This window comes from Equus quagga, chromosome 7 (genome assembly GCF_021613505.1).
Source record: "Equus quagga isolate Etosha38 chromosome 7, UCLA_HA_Equagga_1.0, whole genome shotgun sequence".
NCBI classification, from domain to species: Eukaryota; Metazoa; Chordata; class Mammalia; order Perissodactyla; family Equidae; genus Equus; species Equus quagga.
In genome coordinates, this window is record NC_060273.1 from 39,543,113 (window position 1) to 39,564,480 (window position 21,368).

Here is a 21,368-nt window from a genome sequence, read left to right on the forward strand (position 1 = left end):
CCAGTGACCCTTTCTGAGGGTCCCCTGGAGAGACTTCTCTTGGGACTCAGAATCCGCGGGCGTCGCACGTCCCCAGGCAGTCAGCGGTTTGGCTCTATGCTCTGGATGCTGTGACACATGGAGCTGATTGCCTTTTCCCCTTTGTGTTGGCTCAGGAAAGTCTGCCACCCCACGCAGCCTCGGCTTATCTGGCCAGCTGTTATTTGCCTTTTGCTCTGATATCTTTACGTTTTTTTTTTGTAAGATTTTATTTTTCCTTTTTCTCCCAAAGCCCCCTGGTACACAGTTGTGTATTTTTAGTTGTGGATCCTTCTAGTTGTGGCATGTGGGACACCGCCTCAGCATGGCTTAATCAGCGGTGCCATGTCCGCGCCCAGGATTCGAACTGGCGAAACCTGGGCCGCCGAAGTAGAGCACGCGAACTTAACCACTCGGCCACGGGGCCGGCCCCCTTTACTTAACTGCAGAGTACTTTGGGCTCCAGGACAGAGCATGACACAAGCGAACCTCCAGGCCCTTTCTCAGGGAAGGGGGACAGGGGACAGGACCCTAAGACATTCAGAGGCAGGACAGGGCAGAGGCATGAGACAGAGCAGGCTTTGAACGTTGGCTCTGCCACCTCCTAGCTGTGTCACCTTGAATAAATCACCTCCTCTCTCTCTGAGCCTCAGTTTCCCTTGACGAGAAGCAGATTAAGAAAACCTCCCTCAGAGAACGCTATGAGCATAAATGGAGCAACTGGTAACAAACAAAAAGGGTTGTCTTTTTCCGATTCCAGGGAATGTATTTTTCTTATTTGATTCCACCCTGCTTCTATGAGACCCAAACCAGGACACCACCTTCCTCCTGGGAAGCTGCCCAGTGCTGGGGAAATCCTCTGAACACACTGTGCCTCCCTCTGGCCTCTCCTTGCTCCCTGATGGTTAAGTCTCCTGGGGGCAGCAGATAGGCGTGCATTTCGGTTCACTCAGCTTGGGTCAGGGCAGGGCAGGTTCCTTCCATCACGCACCTCCGGAGCCCTGGACACCTGGTAAGAACTCAACAAACATTTGTGAAATGAACGGGTTCCAGATACTGTCCTGGAGAGTTGTGAAGACAACAAGGAGCCTTCTTTTTTTTATTAATGTTATGATAGATTACAACCTTGTGAGATTTCAGTTGTACATTTTTGATAGTCATGTTGTGGGTACACCACTTCCCCCTTTGTGCCCTCCCCCCACCCCCCCTTTTCCCTGGTAACCACCAAACAAGGAGCCTTCTTGCTGGTCTTCCACATCCCCCCTTGTCCCTCTCTAGTGCATCCTTCTTACAGCAGCCAGGGGGACCTTTATAAATGACTCTTCTAACCTTGTTACTCCCCTGCCGAAAACTCCTTACTGTCTCTGCATTGCATTTAGGGTAAAGAAGAAAATGCTTGACACGCCCCGTGGAGGAGACAGTGGGGCAGAGTCGGAGGGGATTCACCATGAAGCTCGGGAAGCTTCGACTGCTGGCTTTCCTTCAGTTCCTAGAATATGCCCTGCCGCCTCCTGCCACGGGGCCCTTGCACATGCCATTCACTCTCCCCGGAATGCTCTTTCTATATTGTTAGTTTAGTTGTCTTTTCTTGGTCAGAGTCTCAGTAGGAAACATGTGGCAGATGGAAAAAGGTCTAGAAAAAGAGACTTTAATGAGAGGAGTGTGTACAGAGACGGGCAGCAGGCTTCAGAAGCACCCGAGGGATGGTGAAGCCCCCAAAGACTAGCAGCAGCGGGGAGCTGTGACCACCTAGGCATGAAGGGCATGGGCAAGAACAATGTTACAGAGCCCCAGAGCTAGAGGGAGCTAGAGCTGGGGCAAAGGGGTTGCCCCACAGGAGCTGGGTCCGTGGAGCAACACAGACCACTGCCAGACCTACGGCCAGGCAGAGAGGGAGCAGAACAAGCAGAAGCCAGGAGGCAGCCAGAGGGCCAGGAAGCTTGAAGATGCAGTCCGTGGAGGTCATCGCCCAAGCAGCGGGCAGGGCACAGAGGACGGATGAGGATGATGACTTGCAGGGGGAGGGTCCAAATGGAGCGGAACCGGCATGTGGTCCTTCAAGGTTAAGTGCAAAGGTAAAGGCCTTTTCTGACCCCCTAGCCTGGTTCAGATTCCCTCAATATAGATCCTCGAAGCTCCCTGTGTTTCTGCATCAGAGCACATGCCCAGATATAATTGATAATTTATTGGGTAATCCCTTTCTGCTTGATGTCTATTCCCTCTGCTCGAATATACACTTCCTGACAGCAAGGATCTCCTGTGTCGTTTACCTCTCATCTCAGCATCCAGTACAGTGCAGAGAGCACAGAAAATATTGAAAGAAGGAGTCAGTGAAGGGATGAATGAAAAGAACTCCCCATCCAGGAAGGAAGGCAGACCTGTAAGCTGATGAGTGTGAAAAGGGATGATGATGCTGTCTGCACAATGTTCTCTGGGAGCGGAGGAGGGCCACCCGATCCAGCTCAGAAGGGAGGATGGAGGAAAGCTTCCCGGAGCAGATGACATGGGTCACAGGCCCAGAGGGTGGAGTCTTTGCAGACAGAGAATGAGGCATTCTGTCCCCACTGGAAGGCTATTCTGTCACTCCCCACGAGTCCACATGTAGTCGACACTGGGGTGCCCAGCCCACATTCCCTCAGCACCCATCCTCTCATTCTCATTGTTCCTTCCATCCTCCATCTGCATGTACCTGAGGTCCTCTGCCTGAGGGCTCCCATGCACAGGGCGGTCCCACTGCCCTCGGCTGTGACGACGGGAGGTGGAGGATGAATGCCCGCTTCCTTGGCCCTCGGTACAGCAACTCTGGTTCACGTCCAGAGGTCTCCAGTGGGACTGCGCCCCGGTTGCCCACAGTGGTAACCTGCTTGATCAGGCATCTTTTCTTTATTGGCTGCCTTCCTTTCTCTGTCTCACTCTCCCACTCCCCTGTTGGTATTTCCCGCTGTGTCCTCCCAGATATATTGTTTGCACTCAAATCCATGTCTCAGGATCTGCTTCTGGGAGAATCCAGCCCTAGACACAAGGGAGGGGCAGGGAAGCCAGGGGGTGAGGCTGTGTCTGTCAGCTCGGGCCGCCATAACGAAACACCACAGACCCAGTGGCCTAAACAACAAACATTTATTTCTCCATCGTTCTGGAGGCTGGAAGTCCAAGATCAAGGTGCTGGCAGGGTTGGTTTCCGGTGAGGCCTCTCTCCTTGGCTTGCAGACAGCCCCTTCTCACTGTGTCCTCACGTGGCCTTTCCTCTGTATGCAGGCATCCCCGGTATCTCTTTGTCTTCTCATTAGGACACCCGTCCTACAAGATCAGGGTCCTACGCTATGACTTCATTTAACCTTAATCACCTCTTTAAAGGCCCTATATTCCAAGATAGTCACATTGGGGGGTAGGGCTTGAATTTGGGGGGAACACAATTCAGTCCATAACAAGGGGAGAAGCAACTCAGCTAAGGAAGGTGAGCCTACAGAGAGAAGCCAGGCTGTCTGAGCCCATGCCCGTGACAACAGAATAGTAGGCCTGATTCTGGAAGAGTGTCTCTAGCAGCGGGAAATGCAGATGACAGTCCAGACTTTGGGAACCAGGTGAGATGGGGGGTTCTGAGAGACCCATACATACATGGTGGGGGCCCAGCCAGCAAGTCGGGGTTAGGGGGCAGGGGCTTCAGCCATGGAGAAGGGGCTAGTGGGAACAGAGCAGGATCCAGGGCCACCAGTGAGGCGCTGGCATTAGGGACACACTCAAGGCCCTGGCCAGAGGTCCCTGGTGCGCAAGTACCACGGAGGAGGAGTTTCAGCAGAAACCCATTTGTAGACTTGTTCCTTGGCTGGAGGGACGCAAATGTCTCAGAAACACAATAATTACTAACTGTAAAGGGAGGAAGTTGACACATTGGACTACATTAAAATTCGGAACTTTTATTCATTAGAAGACAGCAACAAGAGAGTGGGAGAACATTTTGGCAACACATCTGTACTGGGTTGAATCATATCCCCCCAAACTCATGTCCACCCAGAACCACAGAGTGGGAACTTACCTGGAAATAGGGTTTTTGCAGACACACTGATTTAAGCTAAGAAGAGCTCTTCACTTGGCCTCCCAGGGGCACCCCAGATTCCAGGGACCGTGGCAGCACAGACAATCTCTGGAGAGCCAGCAGGGAGTCTGGAAGTTGAAGCTGAGCCACGCACGACTCTTGGTAGGGGCTGTGCCAGGTTGGGGAGAGGCAGTGTTTGGAAGGAGGGAGCAGAAACAGCGCAGACAGGATGAGCGCTGACGTGACAGCCAGTCTGCATTGTTCCTTGAAGTGAGGAACATTCGGAGTACAAAGGAGGGAAGAGGGAAAGATGAAACATTTGATGTTGAAACATTTCAGCTCTGATGAAACATTTCCTTAACTGGAGTTATTTGTTTTATTTTCTTCACCATGTAATTTCCTTCCCATTACTAATTTATTAAAATATAATTCACATACAGAAAAGTGCACAAATCCTAAGAGAACAGCTCAATGTGTTTTCACAAGGGAAGGGTGTACCAACACCCAGATTAAGGACTAGAGCACGCCCGCCCCCCTCAGCTCCCTGTGGGACCCCCCGTCCAGGTGCTACTGCCGGAGAGGAGCCACTGTTCTGACTTCCGTCCTTCTAGGTTCATTCTGCTTGCCTGGTATTTTATATACATAGAATCCTACAATATTGCTCTTTCATGTTTGGCTGCCTTTCCTCAGCATTAGGTCATGAGATACGCGTACATGGTTACGTGCAATTAGAGCTCGTTCTCACTGTTGTATGGTATTGTACTATGTTAATAAACCATGATTTACTTTCCATTCTACTGTTGACAGATGTGTGAGCAGTTTCCAGGGTGGGCTGATGGGAACAATGTCTTTGGTGAACACAGGCACACCTTTCTGACGAACATACACCTAGGCGTGGGATTGGGGATAATGGCACATGCGTACGTTCAGCTTTAGTAAACACTGCCAATCGTCCTCCACTCCTGCCTTCGGGCTGCGAGTTCCCAGGGCGTCACATCCTCACTAACATTCGGTATTTTCCATCTTTTTCATCTTAGCCATTCTGGTGGATGTGGGAGTAGTATGGCGCTGTGGTTTAAGTTGGCATTTCTCTGATGACTAATATTAAGCCCCTTTTTATTCATCATTTGGGTTTCCTCTTTGGTGAAGTGTTTAATTTTCAGCCATTTTTCTATTGTGTTGTCTGTCCTTTTTTGTTGATTTATGGTGTCCTTCGCATATTCTGAATTGTAGCCCTTTTACAGGTACATGTTATATGAGTTTCTTCGGGCTTCATAAGAGATTATCACAACTGAGTGGCTTAAACCCACAGAAATTTATTCTCTCATGGTTCTGGAGTCTAGAAGTCCGAAATCAAGGTGTCGGGAGGGCCAGCCTCCCTCTGAAGGCTCCCGGGAAGAATCCTTCCTTGCCTCTTCCACTCTTTTGGTGGGTCTCTGCAATCCGCGCATTCTTGGGCTTGCAGCTGCATCATCCAATCTCTGCCTGCGTCCTCACATGGCCTTGTTCCCTGTGTGACTCCATGTCCTCACATGGCCTTCTTAGAAGGACACCAGTCACTGGATTTAGAGCTGAAAGGGCCTTAGAGCTTCTGTTGTCTATCTACTCCCTACAACACCATACTCTCGATCCACACTTCTTACACCAGATGTGGGAGGGTTTTCCTCACACCCAGCAATTGTCAGACAGCAGCTGAGAATCCTACAATTTAACTCAGTTCTGACATTATCTACCTGGAGATAGCGTCAGATCCCACAGGCTAAAGGCTCAGTGCCACAAGACTGCCCCCACTTCAGATGCTAATTGCAAGCCTAGGTTGTCACCTAGGCTTCTGACCGATCAGCTGTAGATCAGAGGTTCCCACGACCTCCTCCTGGGAATTGATAATTTGCTAGAGTGGCTTATAGAATTCAGGAAATCTAGATTTATTTACTAGCTCACCAATTTATTATAAAGGATACAACTCAGGAACAGTGAGATGGAAGAGATGCATAGGGTAAGGGGTGGAAAGGGAGCTTCCACCCTCCCAGCACCTCCTCGTGTTCACCAGCCCAGAAGTTCTCCAAACTTCCTTCTTTTTGGATTTTTATGGAGGCTTCATTAAGTAGGTGTAATTAATTAAATCACTGGCCATTGGGGATTAATTCAACCTCCATCCCCTCCTCCCTTTGATAAGGGGTGGGGCTGAAAGTTCCAATCCTCTCATCAAATAGTTGGTTCCCTTGGCAGCCAGCCCCCATCCTGTGACTATCTAGGGGCTTTCCAAAAATCGCCTCATCAATATCAACTCAGGTCTTGTTGAAAGGGACTTGTTATGAATAACAAGGCACTCCATTCACCTTTATTGCCCTGGAGCTATTTCATGAATTGAGGACAAAAGAACAAAGGATAAAAAAGAAAAAAAAAAGATGCTCCTATGGCTTTTATTGCTTAGAAAATTACAAGAGTTTTAGGAGCTGTGTGCCAGGGGATGCAGACCAAAAATATATTTCTTATTATAAGTCACAATATCACAAGAGCCCATCCTAATCCAAAGGACCTCCTTTTAACAATTATAGCCGCAAAGACACTATTTTCCAAATAAGGTCATACTTGGAAGTTCTGGTTTGACGTGAATTTCGGGAGGACACTGTTCAACCCAGTACAGATGTATTGCAACAATCTCCCACCTCAAAGATTGCCTTTTCACTCTCTTACTGCTGTTTTCTAATGAATAAAAGGTTCAAATTTTAGTATAGTTTAATTTATCAGCTATTTATCAACCCTTATGATTAGCAGTTATTTTGTCCCATTCATGAAACATTTGGATCCCCAGCACAATGTAGCTGTTCACTGAAGTTGAAACTGGTATGTGACGGTGGCCATTAGGATGGTGTGGGGCCAGTTGACGGCATAGACGAGGTTAGCCCGAAGAAGAGAACATTTCCGGGGCAAACTTGATGATGGTTGTAGCAGGTGCCCCTTGGGACCCCGCCAACATACCCTCATCTTCACTTCTGGGAGCCAAAGGCTGCTTATTGAGGATGTCCTCGGCTCTGCCCGAGGGGTCTTTCTCTGATCACAGAGCACGCTCAGCCTGCTCAGAGGACAAACTGCGAGTGAGGAACACAGCCTTCAACCAGGGACATGCAGAGGACTGGGGAGTAAATATCCCCACTTCCTCACCCACCCCTGGGCCAACTCAGGCTTCTTCTGCACAAGCTCCCAGAACCAGCCCCCCGCCCCCCCGCCCCCCGTGGAACTGAGCTTCAGCTGCCCCTGGCGGTAACCTGCTTGATTGTCACCCCTCACTGGTGCCTTCCCTTCTCCACCTTGCTCTCCGCTCCTCTACTGGTGTCTCCTGGAATCACCTCCCTCATGAATTACTTGCACTGGGATCCTTATCTTAGGACCTATTCTGGAAGAATCCAAACTAGAACAATGGTCTTCAAATCTGCCCCAATCTCAATGGCCTCACCTTCCAGAAGAAAAACCAGGCATTTTTCTGTACCTCTGGGTGATTATGTAGAAGCAATGGGAATATAGATTTCAGCCAAATTTTAAACATAACTTGAAAGAACTTTGTCACAGTCAGAGCTGTCTTGGGTTGGGACAAGTTCAGTGATGAGTTCTCCGTCACTTGGAGTAGTCAGAACAGTCCGGATGACTCTGGCAGGGTGTTTTAAAGGGTTGGACTAGATGAGATTTAAGGTCCCTGAAAAATTCTATGGTTCTAGATGGTTAGTCACCTTTTCTTTTTTTAACCTTAAACTCAAATGTTTAAAGCCCAGGGGCATGTCAGGGGGTGGCAACGACTGAGCGCAGGGTCATGAACCATGGATCTGAAGGTCCCAGTCTTCCCCTCCCTAAGTCTCCTGGCAGAAGTCACTGCCGTCTTCTAGAATTCGCTTTCCCCATTTTAGTAAAATCTGGCTAAAATATAAATTCCTGGGTCCCCCTCCCAAAGAGCCTGACCCAGAAGGCGCAAATCAGGGTCAGCAATTGCGTATTTTTGTCAAGCTCTGGGCCATTGTGATGTTCTCTCCAGTTTGGGATGCTCTAAATCAGGTGAGATGGCTCTAAGTGTCCCCAAGCAGCGCTGGCACCACGTGCCAGGTCATGTGTGGCACTAAGAACGCAGGAAGGCCTTATGCCTGGAGCATCCTCCTTGAATGTCCCTTGTCATGGACGGGCTGCTCCGTATGCGCGTGCTGAGACTGTCCAGGCCTCACTAAGAGATAAGGTAGAAAGCAAAGAAAGTTTTGCCCAAGAGCCAGAAATCTCTCTGGAGCAACCAATTGGGTCATACCATACTTAGATCAGTTCACTGGAATTACGATTTCCTCTGCCTGTGTTTTCACACGAGGAAGTGTTGACTCAGATAACACTGGGCCAGAGGTATGTGTGGTGCTGGCTCCTTGCTTGCCTCAGATGGCCCGTTCTCACTTTCTCTTTCTTTTGGGTGTCAGGTTACTCCTCCATTGAAGGGTCAAAAGAGCAGCTTTTGTGCTCAACCGCAAAATTCTCCGGAATTATCTTGAGGGACGGGTCAGCCCATAAAAGGGAGTCTGGTTGAGACAGGGGGAACTGGGGAGAAGGCTTGGGAAGGGCTCGGCTTGCAGCACCATGAAGAGCTTCCCTGTGGCCCCCTTAGTTCTCCTGGTTTTCATGCTGAGTGTCCATCGCGGAGCCGCCACACGTATGTAGCTGTCCTACTCCCTTCCCGGCTGACTGGGAGTGGAAGTAATGGGGCATCTCCAAGCTCTTTCCTCTCCCTGTTTCTTAGCTGGCAGTGATGTGGCTAAGCTCTGCTGCTTCCAATACGGCGACAAGGTCCTTCCCTGGAAATGGGTGCGTACCTACGAATTCACCAGGAGCAGCTGCTCCCAGCAGGCTGTGATGTGAGTATTTGTCGTTTGAGTTTTCAGGGTCTCTCCCAGTCACATAACTGGATGGATGCTGGGCAGATCCCACAGTGCCAGGAGAGGCCTCGGGTGGGAAGCTGAGGGTTGTCACCCTGTCTCTGCCACTAACAAGTGTGGCCCTGAGCTTCCATTTCCTGACTTTCCTACTATGTGCCAGGCACATGCCAGGCACTGTGGTAGGTGCTTGGTATGAAAGAGAGAACAAGGCAGCCCTACAGACCTTGCATCTAGCATCAGAACGAGGGTGACAAAAGACGTTTGCACAGAATAGTTCATCCCGGTTGTGATGGGTGCTTGAAGGAGGCAGCAGAAAGAGAGCAGGAGGGAGCTCGTCAGGTAGGGAGGCAACCCTCTTAGGGTCTCCAGCTGGGCCTGAGAGTTAAATTAACATAAGACAGATCAACAGGAGAAAACATTGCAGACTTTTACGTGTACATGGGAGCCCGCATAGGAAAATGAAGACCCAAAGAAGAGGCAAAATCTAAGTGCTTTTATAGCAGGTTGAACAAAGAGAGGCAGCTGTGGAAAAGTAACTAAAACTTATGGGGGTGCTAAAGGGTAAGAGTTATTTTAACAAGATCTCTTTGTACAGAATTCTCTTGGCCTTGACCGTCTCTGGAGCTGAGAATATTTCTTTCCTTCTTGCCCAGGGAGGACATTTTTCATAAAACATGGGTGTTTTATCTCCTGCTTTCAGGAAGCAAAGGGGAGATCAGAACACCCTTCTCGCACCTCCTGTTTGTTTTTTTAAAATGTCTTTAGCTCAAAATAATCCTTAGGCCAAAGTGGCATATTTTGGGACAGTATATTCTGCCACCCTTCATCACAGTCACAGGAAGACCTCACTTGGTGTCCAGAGGGTCTCCTGGAGGAAGTCACGTTTACACCGAGACCCTCAGGATAAGTGGGGGTGGCCCAGGTGTATGGGGCAGGAGGAGCATGGGTGCATGGGGCAGGGAACAGCAAGTGGGTGGGAGGAGGGTGAACGTGTCACAACAAGGCAGACATGTAGACAGGATCCAGGTCATGCCGGGCTCGTTGGTAACAGGAGAGAGGACATACAGAGTCCCCGGCAGGACTAAATGAGATAATATATGCAAGGCATTTAGCACTGCACCTGCACACAGTAAGCATCTCACAAATGGAAGCTCCTCTTAAGTGCACATACACGAGGAGGGGCCGGTCACTGCTCCCGAGGACATGGGGTGCTTGAGCCTCGGAGAACAGTGCAGAAGGAGAGGGAAGGGGCTCCCTGGACAAACCTGAATGTCATCGTTTTGAGACAGTTAAGGATGGGAAATAGGCACTCAAGTGCCCAGATATGGAGGGGGGCGCTCCAGAGCTCAGGATGCCCTGGGTCTTCTCTTTTGTGTCTTGACTGGCTTTCTGGAGCTTTATGGACATCAACACTTAACCAACAGCTGGCAAAGAGCCCCTCATGAGCTGGGCTCAAAGCAGGGGCTCTGTCACTTACACAGCTGTGTGACCTCGGACAAGTCAGCTTTCCTCATTTGTAAGAGGAGGGTGAGAGGCTGCTATCAGTTATCCATGGCTGCATAGGGAACCACCCCAAAACCTAGTGGCTCAATATGACAACCATCATTTTCTTATCTCTCCTGGTCTCTGTGGATCAGGAATTCCAGAATGCCTTGGCTGGATGGTTCTGGCTTGGCATCTCTCATGTGGTTGAAGTCAGAAGGTGCTGGAGCCAGAGCAGCTGGGGACTGGCGGCATCTCTCTCTCTTTGGGGCCTCTCTCTGAGGTCTCTCTGTTGGGCTAGTTTAGGCTTCCTTACAGTATGGCGACCTGGGGTGGTAGGACTCCTTACAAGGTGGTTCAAGGATCCAGCATAAGTGCTCCAGTGAACCAGGCAGAAGCTCCACAACCTTCCGTGACTTAGCCTATGAAGTCACATAGCATCACTTTACCACATTCTATTAGTCAGCCAGTCCCCAAGGCTGGCCTAAATTCAAGGGAAAGGGACATAGCCCCGCCTCTCTCAATGGGAATGATGTCAAAGGAATGGCAGCCATGCTTTCAAACGTCCACAAAGTGCTTCCTCTCCCTTGTTTTCTCATCCTTTGGCTCCTCTCCCTGCATATGCAGAGCCTGCCTGAGAGCCCTGTGAACACTGCTGGGCCCTGCAAAGCGCTCCCAGCCGGAGCACCCCAACCTGGGCTCTTGTCCCTTCTGAGTGCTCTCAGGGTGCACAAGGCTGGGGGAGATTCAGGGCCACCAACAGCGACTCCCAGGCTTCATGAGCTCACAGCGTCGTCAGGAACACAGGAACTATCTATAAGCAGCTGTGGCAAACAACCACGACAATGTGGTTAAGAATTAAGTGTCGTGATGGATATGAGGTTCCTTTTTGGGGTGATACAAATGTTCTAAAATTGACAATGGTGATGACTGCATCGTCCACAGATAGACTAAAAGTCTCTGAATTATAATTATACACTTAAATGGATGAATTGCATGGTGTGTGAATTATATCTAAATAAAGCTGCTATGTTAAAAGGAAAGAGTTGGGGCCAGCCCGGTGGCACAGTGGTTGAGTTCATGCACTCCACTTCAGTGGCCCAGGGTTCGTGGGTTTGGATTCCAGGTACAGACCTAAACACTACTCATCAAGCCATGCTGTGGCAGCATCCCACATACAAAAAATAGAGGAAGATTGGCACAGATGTTAGCTCAGTGACAATCTTCCTCAAGCAAAAAGGAGGAAGACTGGCAACAGATGTTAGCTCAGGGCCAATCTTCCTCACCAAAAAAAAGGGGTGGGAGGAAGAGTTAAGAGGCACGGTACAGGTTACACGTTTTGGACTAGCGCTGTTAAGTTTCCAGGGGGAGGTGGGTCTGGAAACATGGTTTCCAGGGGAAAGCAGGCTAGCGGAGAGGAGAGAGAGCAAGAATCAGAAGAGGGAGCAGGGACAGTGTGACAGGGGTGCGGCAAGACGAGAAGACAGGCAGGCAGCTCCCCTCCCTTTCCATCCATTTCCAGGAGGTGAAAGTTCTCATTATTGACTGTCTGCATCTCTTCTCCCCAGATTCACCACCAAAAAAGGCCAGAAAGTCTGTGCACGGCCAAAGGAAAAATGGGTGCAAAGATACGTTTCTTTACTGAGAGCCCGGCATCAGTTGTGACTGCCGAATTTCCAGCACAAGGACAGCTGGATCCTGCTCTTGGCTCTGCTGCCCTTGGCAGAGCCTGGAGAACTTCTTCAACAAGAGACTTCATGGGCTGGGGGGGGGCGGGGGGGGGGGGTTTTTCCCCCCAACCTTTCCTTTAATAAAGGTTTTTCATAAAGCTTTGATTTGCTCCTAAACATTCTTATTCAATAAAACCTGAGTTTCCTTCAAAGAAAAGAAACCGAGTCGATATTTGCGACTGACAGCCTGGCAGAGCCCCAGAGTCTGAATTCAGAGTTTGAATGGTATTGAGTTAGGTCTTATGGTTTTGTTTGTGCAAAAAAACAAGGATAATTTCAATACATTTTGGCAAATGCCCATTAAACGTGTTAATATTACTTAGAGAGAGAAGTTTATGTATGTGGAAAATTGCATTCTGTGCAACACCTCGTAGCCTGTTGGTGCTGGGTACATGAAATGCCTCCATATTTGGCAGTGTTTTCTCACAAGGTATTAATTAATAAACATGCATATTATCTACCTGCCACCCCTAGGATGCCTGTGTCCACATCACCTAAAGGGGTTTTTGAAAAATAATTATAGATTCACAGGAGGTTGCAGAAATAGTACAGAGAGGCCGGGTGTACCCTCTACCCAGTGTCCCCTGATAGTTACATCTCATGTAATTATAATACGATATCAAAACCAGGAAATAGACATTGGTATGAAGTGTGAGTATAGTTCTGTCACTTTGTCACGTGTAGATTCATGTAGCCACCATTATAAACCAGATACAGAACTATTCCGTCACCACAAAGATCTCACTAGTGTTGACTCTTTACGGTTATGTCTCCCCTCCGCCACCATCCTTAACCCCTAGCAACCACTAATCTGTTCCCCTTCTCAGTAATTTCGTCACTTCAATGTTATATAAATGGAATCATATAGTACATGACCTTTCGAGATCGGCTTTTTTAACTTCACACAATGCCCTTGAGATCCATACAAGATGTGGTGCATGTGAATAATTCATTGTTTTTCACTGACGAACAGTGTTCCATGCTATGACGGACCACAGTTTATTTAAGCATTACCCACTTGTGGGATTTCAGCCTGGGGCTATTACCGATAGAGCCGCTGAGAACAATCACATACATACAGGTTTTTTTCATGGACATGAGTTTTCATTTCTCTGAGATGAATGCCCAGGAACACAATGGCTGGGTCCTAGAGTAGATATGTGTTTAGTTTTTTAAGAAACTGCCAAGCTATTTTCCAGAGTGACTTGTGCCACTATGATTTTAGCTGTTCTAATAGGTACATAGCGATATCTCGTCGTGGTCTTAATTTCCATTTCCCTAATGCCTAGTGATATACAATGTCTTTTCATGTGCTTATTTGCCATCCATGGATCATCTTTGGTGAAATGTCTTGTGTTTTTGGTCTATTTTCTAAGTAAATTGCTTGTTTTCACCGCTGAGTTTTGACATGAGTCCTTTGTCAGATCCGTGGTTTGCAAATATTTTTTCCCAGTCTATAGTTTGTCTTTTCATCTTCACAAGATCTTCACAGAGCAAAAGATTTATTTTGATGAAGTCTAATTTATTGATTTTTTCTTCCTCTTATGGATCATGGTTTGGCGCCATCCCTGAGAACCTTCACCAAGTCTTAGGTCCCAAACATGTTTTTCTATGTTTTCTCCTAAAAGTTTTATAGTTTTATCTTTACATTTACGTCTATGGCACATTTTGGGTTAATTTTCGTATAGGTGCGAGCTTTAGGTCGATGTTTATTTGTTTGTTTATTTCCCTATGGTATGCAGTTGTCCCAGCATCGTTTATTTGAACAGACTCCTCCTCCATTGAATAGCTTTTGCAATTCAGTTCTTGTGCAGGGATATTTCTGCCCCATCTGTTCCATAAATACAATCAATTTTTAAATTTTATTTTTATTGAGATACCATTCACACACCATAAAATTCACCATTTTAAGGTGATTTTTAGTATATTCACTAGGTTGTGTAACCATCATCGCTACTAATTCCAGAATATATTCATCATCCCGGAAAGGAACCCTATTCCTATTAGGAGTCTCTCCATATTCTCCCCTCCCCCCAGCCCTGGCAACCACTAATCTGCTTCTGTCTCAATGGATTTCCCCATTCTGGACACTTCATATAAAAGGAATCGTATGTGGCCTTTCGCATCTGGCTTCTTTCACTTGGCACAATGTTTTCAAGGTTCATCCTTGTTGCAGCCTGGGTCAGAACTTCATTTTTATGGCTGAATAATAATCTATTGTGTGGCTTATCCCACCTTTTGTCTATTCATTCATTAGTTGAAGGATATTTGGATTGTCTCCACTTTTCAGCTATTATGAAGAATACAGTACCTTGGTGTACAGGTTTACGAGCGAACATGTGTTTTCATTTCTTGTGGGTGTATATCCATAGGGATGAAATTGCTGGGTGTATGGTGCCTCTGAGTTTAACTTTTTGAGAAACTGCCGAACTGTTTCCCACAGCAGCTGCACCAGGTCACATTCCCGCTAGCAATGCAGGAGGATGCCAGCTTCTCCACATCCTTGCCAACATTTGTTCTTGTCTGTCTTTTTGATGACAGACATCTTAGTCAGATGTGAAGTAGTATCTCATTGTGGTTTTCTTTTGCGTGTCCCTTATAACGAGTGACGTTGAGCATCTTTTCACGTGCTTGACCATTCGTGTATCTTCTTTGGAGAAATGCCTATTCAAATTCTTTGACTTTTGTCTTTTCATTGCTCAGCTGTAAGAAGTCTTATATATTCTGGATACTAGACCCTTATTAGATATATGATGTGCAAATATTTTCTCCCATTCCCTGGGTTGTCTTTTCACCTTCTTGATGGTGCTCACTCGACGCACAAAAGTTTTTAATTTTTATGAAGTCCAATTTCTCTATTCTTTCTTTGGTCCCTTGTGCTTTTAGTGTCATATCTAAGAAGTCATTGCCTAGTCCAAGTTCATGAATATTTATACTTATATTTTCTTCTAAGAGCTTTAGAGTTTTTGCTCTTATGTTTAGGTATTTGATTCCTTTTAAGTTAATTTTATCTATGGCACTTTTATATATAAAAGTGGGTACAACTGATTTTTGTACGTTGATCTTGTTTTCTGAGACCTTAATGAACTCACTTATTATTTCTAGGAGTTCTTTTTGTAGATTCCTTGGAATTTCTTAAAAGAACAATTGTGTCAACTGCAAAGAGGGACCGTTTTATTTCTTCCCTTTTGATCTGTATGCCATTTCCTTTTCTTGTCTTCTTGCACTGGCTAGAGCTTCACGTACGATGTTGAGTAAGCGTGGTGAGAGTGGCCAGCCTTGTTTTGTTCCCAATCTCAGGGAGAAAGCATTCAGTCTTTCGCCATTAAGTATGATGTTAGTTGTAGTGTTCTCCTTCCTTTCTTTTTCTTTTTTTGTAGACTTAAAAAAGTATTTAGTTGAGGAAGTTCCCCTCTATTCCTATTTTTGAGAGTTTTTATCATGAATAGGTGATCAATTTTGTCACACGCTTTTCTGCATCAATATGATTACATGGGTTTTCTTCTTTCAGCTGTTAACATGGTGGACTACCTGGGTTGATTTTCAAACACTGAGCCAGTGTTGCATCCCTGGAATAAACCTCGCTTGTGGTGTATAATTCTCTCTCTATTGCTGAGCTCTATTTGCGAGATTTTGTTAAGCATTTCTGCGTCTATATTCATGAGATATATTGGTCTGTAGTTTTCTCTCTCTCTCTTTTTTTGGTAGTGTCTTTGTTTGGTTTTGGTATCAGGGTATTTCTAAATAAAATTAATTGGGAAGAGCTCCCTCCATTTCTACTTTCTGTAAGAGACTGTGCAGAGTTGATATTAACTCCTCTTTAAACATTTGGTAAAATTCTCCAGTGAAAACATCTGGGCCTGGAGGTTTCCTTTTTGGGAGTATTAAATTACATATTTAATTTCCTTAGTAGTTACAGGGCTATTCAGATTATCTACTTTATATTGAATGAGTTGTGCTAGTTTGTGTTTTTTGAGGACCTGGTTCATTTCACCTAAGCTGTTGAATTCACGTGTGTAGCTATGTTCCTGGTGTTTCCTTATTTGAAGATGGCAGGGTCTATAGTTTTCTCTCCATTTTCTTCCTGATTTTTATAACTGTGTCTTTTCTTTTTTTTTTTCCTTTGTCATTCTTGCTAGAGGTTTGTCAATTGTATTGATCTGTTCAAAGAACCAGCCTTTGGTTTCTCTGATGTATTGTTTTTCCATTTTCAATTTTTATTGATTTCTGCTCCTTATAATTTCTCCCTTTTTGTTTGCTTTGGGTTTATCCTGCTTTTATTTTTCTGCCATCTTAAGGTAGGAGCTTAGATTACTGACTTGAGACTTTTCCTTTTTTCTAATGTCAGCATTTAGTGCTATCAGTTTCCCTCTCAGCACTGCTTTAGCTGCATCTCACACATTTTAATATGTTGCAGTTTCATTTTCATCAATTCAGTGTATTTTTAAAATTTCCTTTGAGACTTCCTCTTTGACCCATGGATTATTTTAAGTTTGTTGTTTAGTTTCTAAGTGTTTGGAGATTTGTCTGTTATCTTTCTGTTATTGATTTATAGTTTTATTACAGTGTGGTCAGAGGACACATTCTGTATGATTTCAACTCTTTTCAATTTGAGGTTTGTTTTATGGCCCAGAATACACGATGTACCTTGGTGTATGCTCCTCTGGCGCTTGAAAGGAATGTGTATTCTGCTGTTGCTGAGTGGATTGTTCTGTGAACGTCAATTAAACCCTATTGGTTGATGGTGCTGTTGAGTTCTTCTACATCTTTGCTGATTTTCTGTCTAGCTGCTCTGTCAGTTGCTGACAGAGGGGTGTTGAGGAATCCAAGTATAATTGTGGATTTGTCTATTTCTCCTTTCATTCCCACCAGTTTTCACTTCACATATCTTGCAGCGTTGTTGTTTGGTGCACACACATTTAGGATTGTTATGTCTTTTGTTGGATTGACCCTGTTTCCATTATGCAATGTCTCTCTCCGTCCCTGGTAATTTTCTTTGCTCTGAAGTCTACTTTATCTGATATTAACATAGCCACAAATACTTTCTTTTGATTAATATTTGCATGCTGTATCTTTTTCCATCCTTCTACTTTTAACCTATTTATAGCATTATATTTGAAGTGAGTTTCTAATAGACAGACAGCATATAGTTGGAACATTTTTTTAAAAAATCTATTCTGCCAATCTTTGTCTTTTAACTGGTCTATTTCATCCATCTATAGTAGGAAGGGATACCTTATTACTTCCAGGTCGGGGTGAAAGTCCTGGCTCCCTGCCTTAAAAGAATGGCTAAAGAAAGTTCTTTAAACAGAAAGGAAATGATATAAGAAGGAATCTTGGGAATTTGTGACCAATAGTAGATGCAAAAATGCAGCGTTCCACTTGGCTGAGCTGGATCTTCAAAGAGAAGGCAGAGATTGGGACATATGCAATCTTGGGTCACTGCATAGCGACCCCACAGCCACAAGAGAGAATGTGGAGAGGATGGAAGTTTAGAAGACACTATCTGTGAGTAATGGCTGGTATGACTTTGCATTAAGGAAGAACTTATTAGTCAAAGTCCAACCTTATTAACTTAGTATCCCAGGTCTTGCATGATGTTTTAGATTGAGTTTCCCCAGAAAAAGGCCTTGAGATAAGAATTTGAGTGTACATAACATATTTTGGAAGTGATCTCAGGAGACACCAATAGGAAATGAGAAAGCATGACAGGGAAGGGAAAGCAGCCAATATGGGTGTATTACTAGGCAAGTCACCAGTGTGGGCAACTGAGCTTAATCTTGTTGGGGACCTCTGGAAAATAAAGGTCGAACGTATGTCTCAGAGTTAGCCCGACTCAAGGGGCAAGGGAGTAGTACTGATTCCAATCAGTCATGGGCTGACAGCTGCTGGGGTTGGGGTGTGCACTTCCTGCCTGCTGTGTATGAGGGTAGAGCGGGCCCTCAAAGAGAGGCAGATGCTGGCAGACTGGGATACAGTGGCAAGGTCCGAGGGCATATGAGTCCGGCGCTGACAACATCTGCTTCCCTGGACCAGGCCCCAGCCTACTTTTCCAATCTATCACCCACCACTCACTCCATAAACACATTGGGCCACTCTATGCTTTCCTGAATAATGAGACAACCCCTAGCTCACTTCAGGCCTTCAAGTGGTAATTTCCTTACATCTCCTGAATGCTGTTTCCTCCGCTGGAACATCTCCTCTCCACTCGCAGTCTCTCCCTGCCAAAACTCTACTCACCAAACTAGACCCCAAATGGCAAAATGCCTCTTCCATTTGATGAGAACATCATGATCATGTTTTCCGTGGGGTCTCGGTGATTCCTTCCACGTTCCCAAACAGCAGCAGCCCCCGCCCCCTGCCTCTGAAGGACTCTGGCATATTTTGTCCCCCATCTATGATACTTGTTTACAAGTGTAATATATTTATTGATGCTCTTAGCTCCCTATCAGACTGCAGGCTCCTTGAGGTCAGGGGTGAAGTCTAAGTATCTTTGCACAAATGAAAGACACAGCAAACGTTAATGGACTATGCAACCAAAGATGAATGTTGCCAGATATGCTTTGCCCAGGCTCAACTCTGAGTCGGAGTGGTATGTGCACAGGAAGAGGAGAAAACACGCAAGCCTGCTGGACCAAATCGGAATTGATGGGTCGGTCAGTAAGATGGACCTTTATCTGTAGTTCCACATCCTTACCAGCAGATGGCAACAGTCTCCTACCATCTTTTAAGGACTCTTATTACCTCTCTTCTGACAACTGGTCAATTTACAGCAAAGTCTATTCTACGATGTCTTTACTGAGGATCTACCTGAGATCCAGGGTCACCTGCAGGCATTGGGAGAGGAAGTCCAGGGAGAAATATGAGAAAAGGAAGACTTAGTTCAATCTTTGGACGGTACGGTTCAGCAGTGGGGGGCTGGGGGTGGCGCTGGGAGGGGAGAAATGAAATACACACAAAGCAGTTAAGACCCTCTATAAGATAAGAGACCTGTGTGAGTTTGACTAGAGACATCGTCTGCTTGGGGCTCAGTTTCTTCGTCACAAAACAAGGAGGTTGGAATCGATATTCAGGGTTCCTTAGAGCTCCTGAACTCCCTCAGTGCATGAAAGCATGCTCATGAGCAATCTAAAAGAGAGACAAGTGGGTGCAGATCTAGCTGTGCAAGGCTTCCTGAAGGAGGTGGGGCTGGTCCAGAAATATGCGCAGGGTTTGGTAAGGGAGAAGCAATTGCAGTAAAAACATCCTCGTCCACACAGCACTTGGTTCTTCCCATTCATTCCTCTTTTCTTTTCATTGTTTGCACAACCATTCATCTTCACTGTGCTAGACACTCTACTAGGTGCTAGGGGCGGGAGCTGTAAAAGTGGTAAAACTTGCCCTGATTCCTAGGAGTTCATGGTCTAACAGAGAGCTGATGTGTTAACAAGTAATTACAGCGCAATTTGTACAGTGCAATGAGATAAGGATTGTCAAAATAACTAACATTTACGTAGTGTTGCCTTATCTTTTATAAAACACATCTAGAGTGTTCCTCAATCTTGAGAGGTAAGTAAGACAGAAGGATTTCCATCTTCAAGGAAACAGAGGTAGAGACACGGAGTGGTGGGTCTGACGTCACACTTCTGTGAGCGGTGGAATGTGAGCCATCACCAGTTCCTCTTAATCCACATCCTGTGGTTTTGTCCACTTCCTCACACCGATTACGATAACATGACCCCACTAGTCATCTACAGAATTGGAAATCTCTGCCCTCAGACCAGAACAGCAGAGAAATCCTCTTTTACTCTTTACTAATTGGGAAACAAACAAATCTCTTGGTCCCTTGAGAGAAATCCTGGGCTACTTGGGTAGCATATGCTCCCAAGGTGACTGTCAGGGGTTGGCGTCTTCGCTCTGTCCCACGGTCACTGGCTCTCCAAGGCCTTTCAGGCTTGTCCCAGGCTGCTGGGAATCTCATGAGACACCAACCCTCCCTGCTGAGTCACCGACGTCAGAGTGAGTCACTCTCCCTCCAGTTCCATTTGGTCAAAAAAGGAGCTGCATACACGCGCAGGACCCAGGAGACCCATGTGGTGGCCGCCCCCCAGGAGACGTCTGAAGGGCCTCTCAGGACCTCTTCAACTCTGGACCTTTAAGTCTCAAAAATCTCAAGTTTGAGTCCTGGCTCGAGCTCAGCCACCCCAACTTTGGCGGCCTTGGTTTCTTTAATTTATAACAGTCCCTCTCATTTGTGCATAATTTTAAAAGCAATAAAGTACTCCCACATCCCCATGATTTTTTTTTTACTTCTTACAGCTCCATTATAAATTTCACTCCAATTTATAGATTAAAAAAAAATCTAAGGGGGGCTGGCCCTGTGGCCGAGTGGTTAAGTTCGCGCGCTCCGCTGCAGGCGGCCCAGTGTTTCGTTGGTTCGAATCCTGGGCACGGACATGGCACTGCTCATCAGACCACGCTGAGGCAGCGTCCCACATGCCACAACTAGAAGAACCCACAACGAAGAATACACAACTATGTACCGGGGGGCTTTGGGGAGAAAAAGGAAAAAATAAAATCTTAAAAAAAAATAAAAAATAAAAAAAAAATCTAAGGTTCTAAAAATTTAAAACTAGCTCAAGCCGCAGAGCTCGAATTCAATAAATACCTGATTTATTCATTCAGCAAATATTTGCTAGGAACCACCAATGGTCAGATGCTATTTGAGAATACAAAGGCTGACAAATCATGGTCCCCAGCCTTGTGGCACTCATGTTCTAGCAGGAAATATGGACACTGTAATACATTATTACGATGTGATGTAATCAGTCTTACGGTAGAATGTGGGGGGAGGAAAGAGCAGTGACTTTGGGGTTACCTTTATGTGCCAGGCCCTGCAGAATGAGCTTTTGTCACAATTTCCTTTGGGATCAGTCAGGATAGGTTAAGTTTTGCTGTGGAACAAATAAGCCCAAACTTCAGTTTATGTCCCACTCATACGACACGTCCAACGTGGGTGGACAGGAAGCTTTGCTCACATAGTCACTCAGAGATCCAGGCCACCAGACATTCCTCTTGACCACGCTTTCATGATTGCAGTGGCAGGGGGGAAATGACTCTGAACCAGCAGCTGAATGTGGTGGCCCATAGTGACACCTGTCAGTTCCACTCATAATTCATCGTGAAGATCCAGCTACAAGGCGTCAGTCAACCACAAACGCGCCT

General features: G+C 46.2%; 1 protein-coding gene across 1 annotated transcript; it reads left to right on the forward strand.

Annotated features, from left to right (window-relative positions):
• The first annotated feature begins 8,586 nt into the window (after positions 1 to 8,586).
• Positions 8,587 to 12,189, forward strand: CCL26 (C-C motif chemokine ligand 26). The gene is made up of 3 exons (XM_046668621.1): positions 8,587 to 8,729; positions 8,817 to 8,931; positions 12,003 to 12,189. The coding sequence occupies exons 1-3, from the start codon at positions 8,657 to 8,659 to the stop codon at positions 12,097 to 12,099; spliced, it is 285 nt and encodes a 94-aa protein (XP_046524577.1). The 5' UTR covers positions 8,587 to 8,656; the 3' UTR covers positions 12,100 to 12,189.
• The last annotated feature ends 9,179 nt before the right edge of the window (positions 12,190 to 21,368 follow it).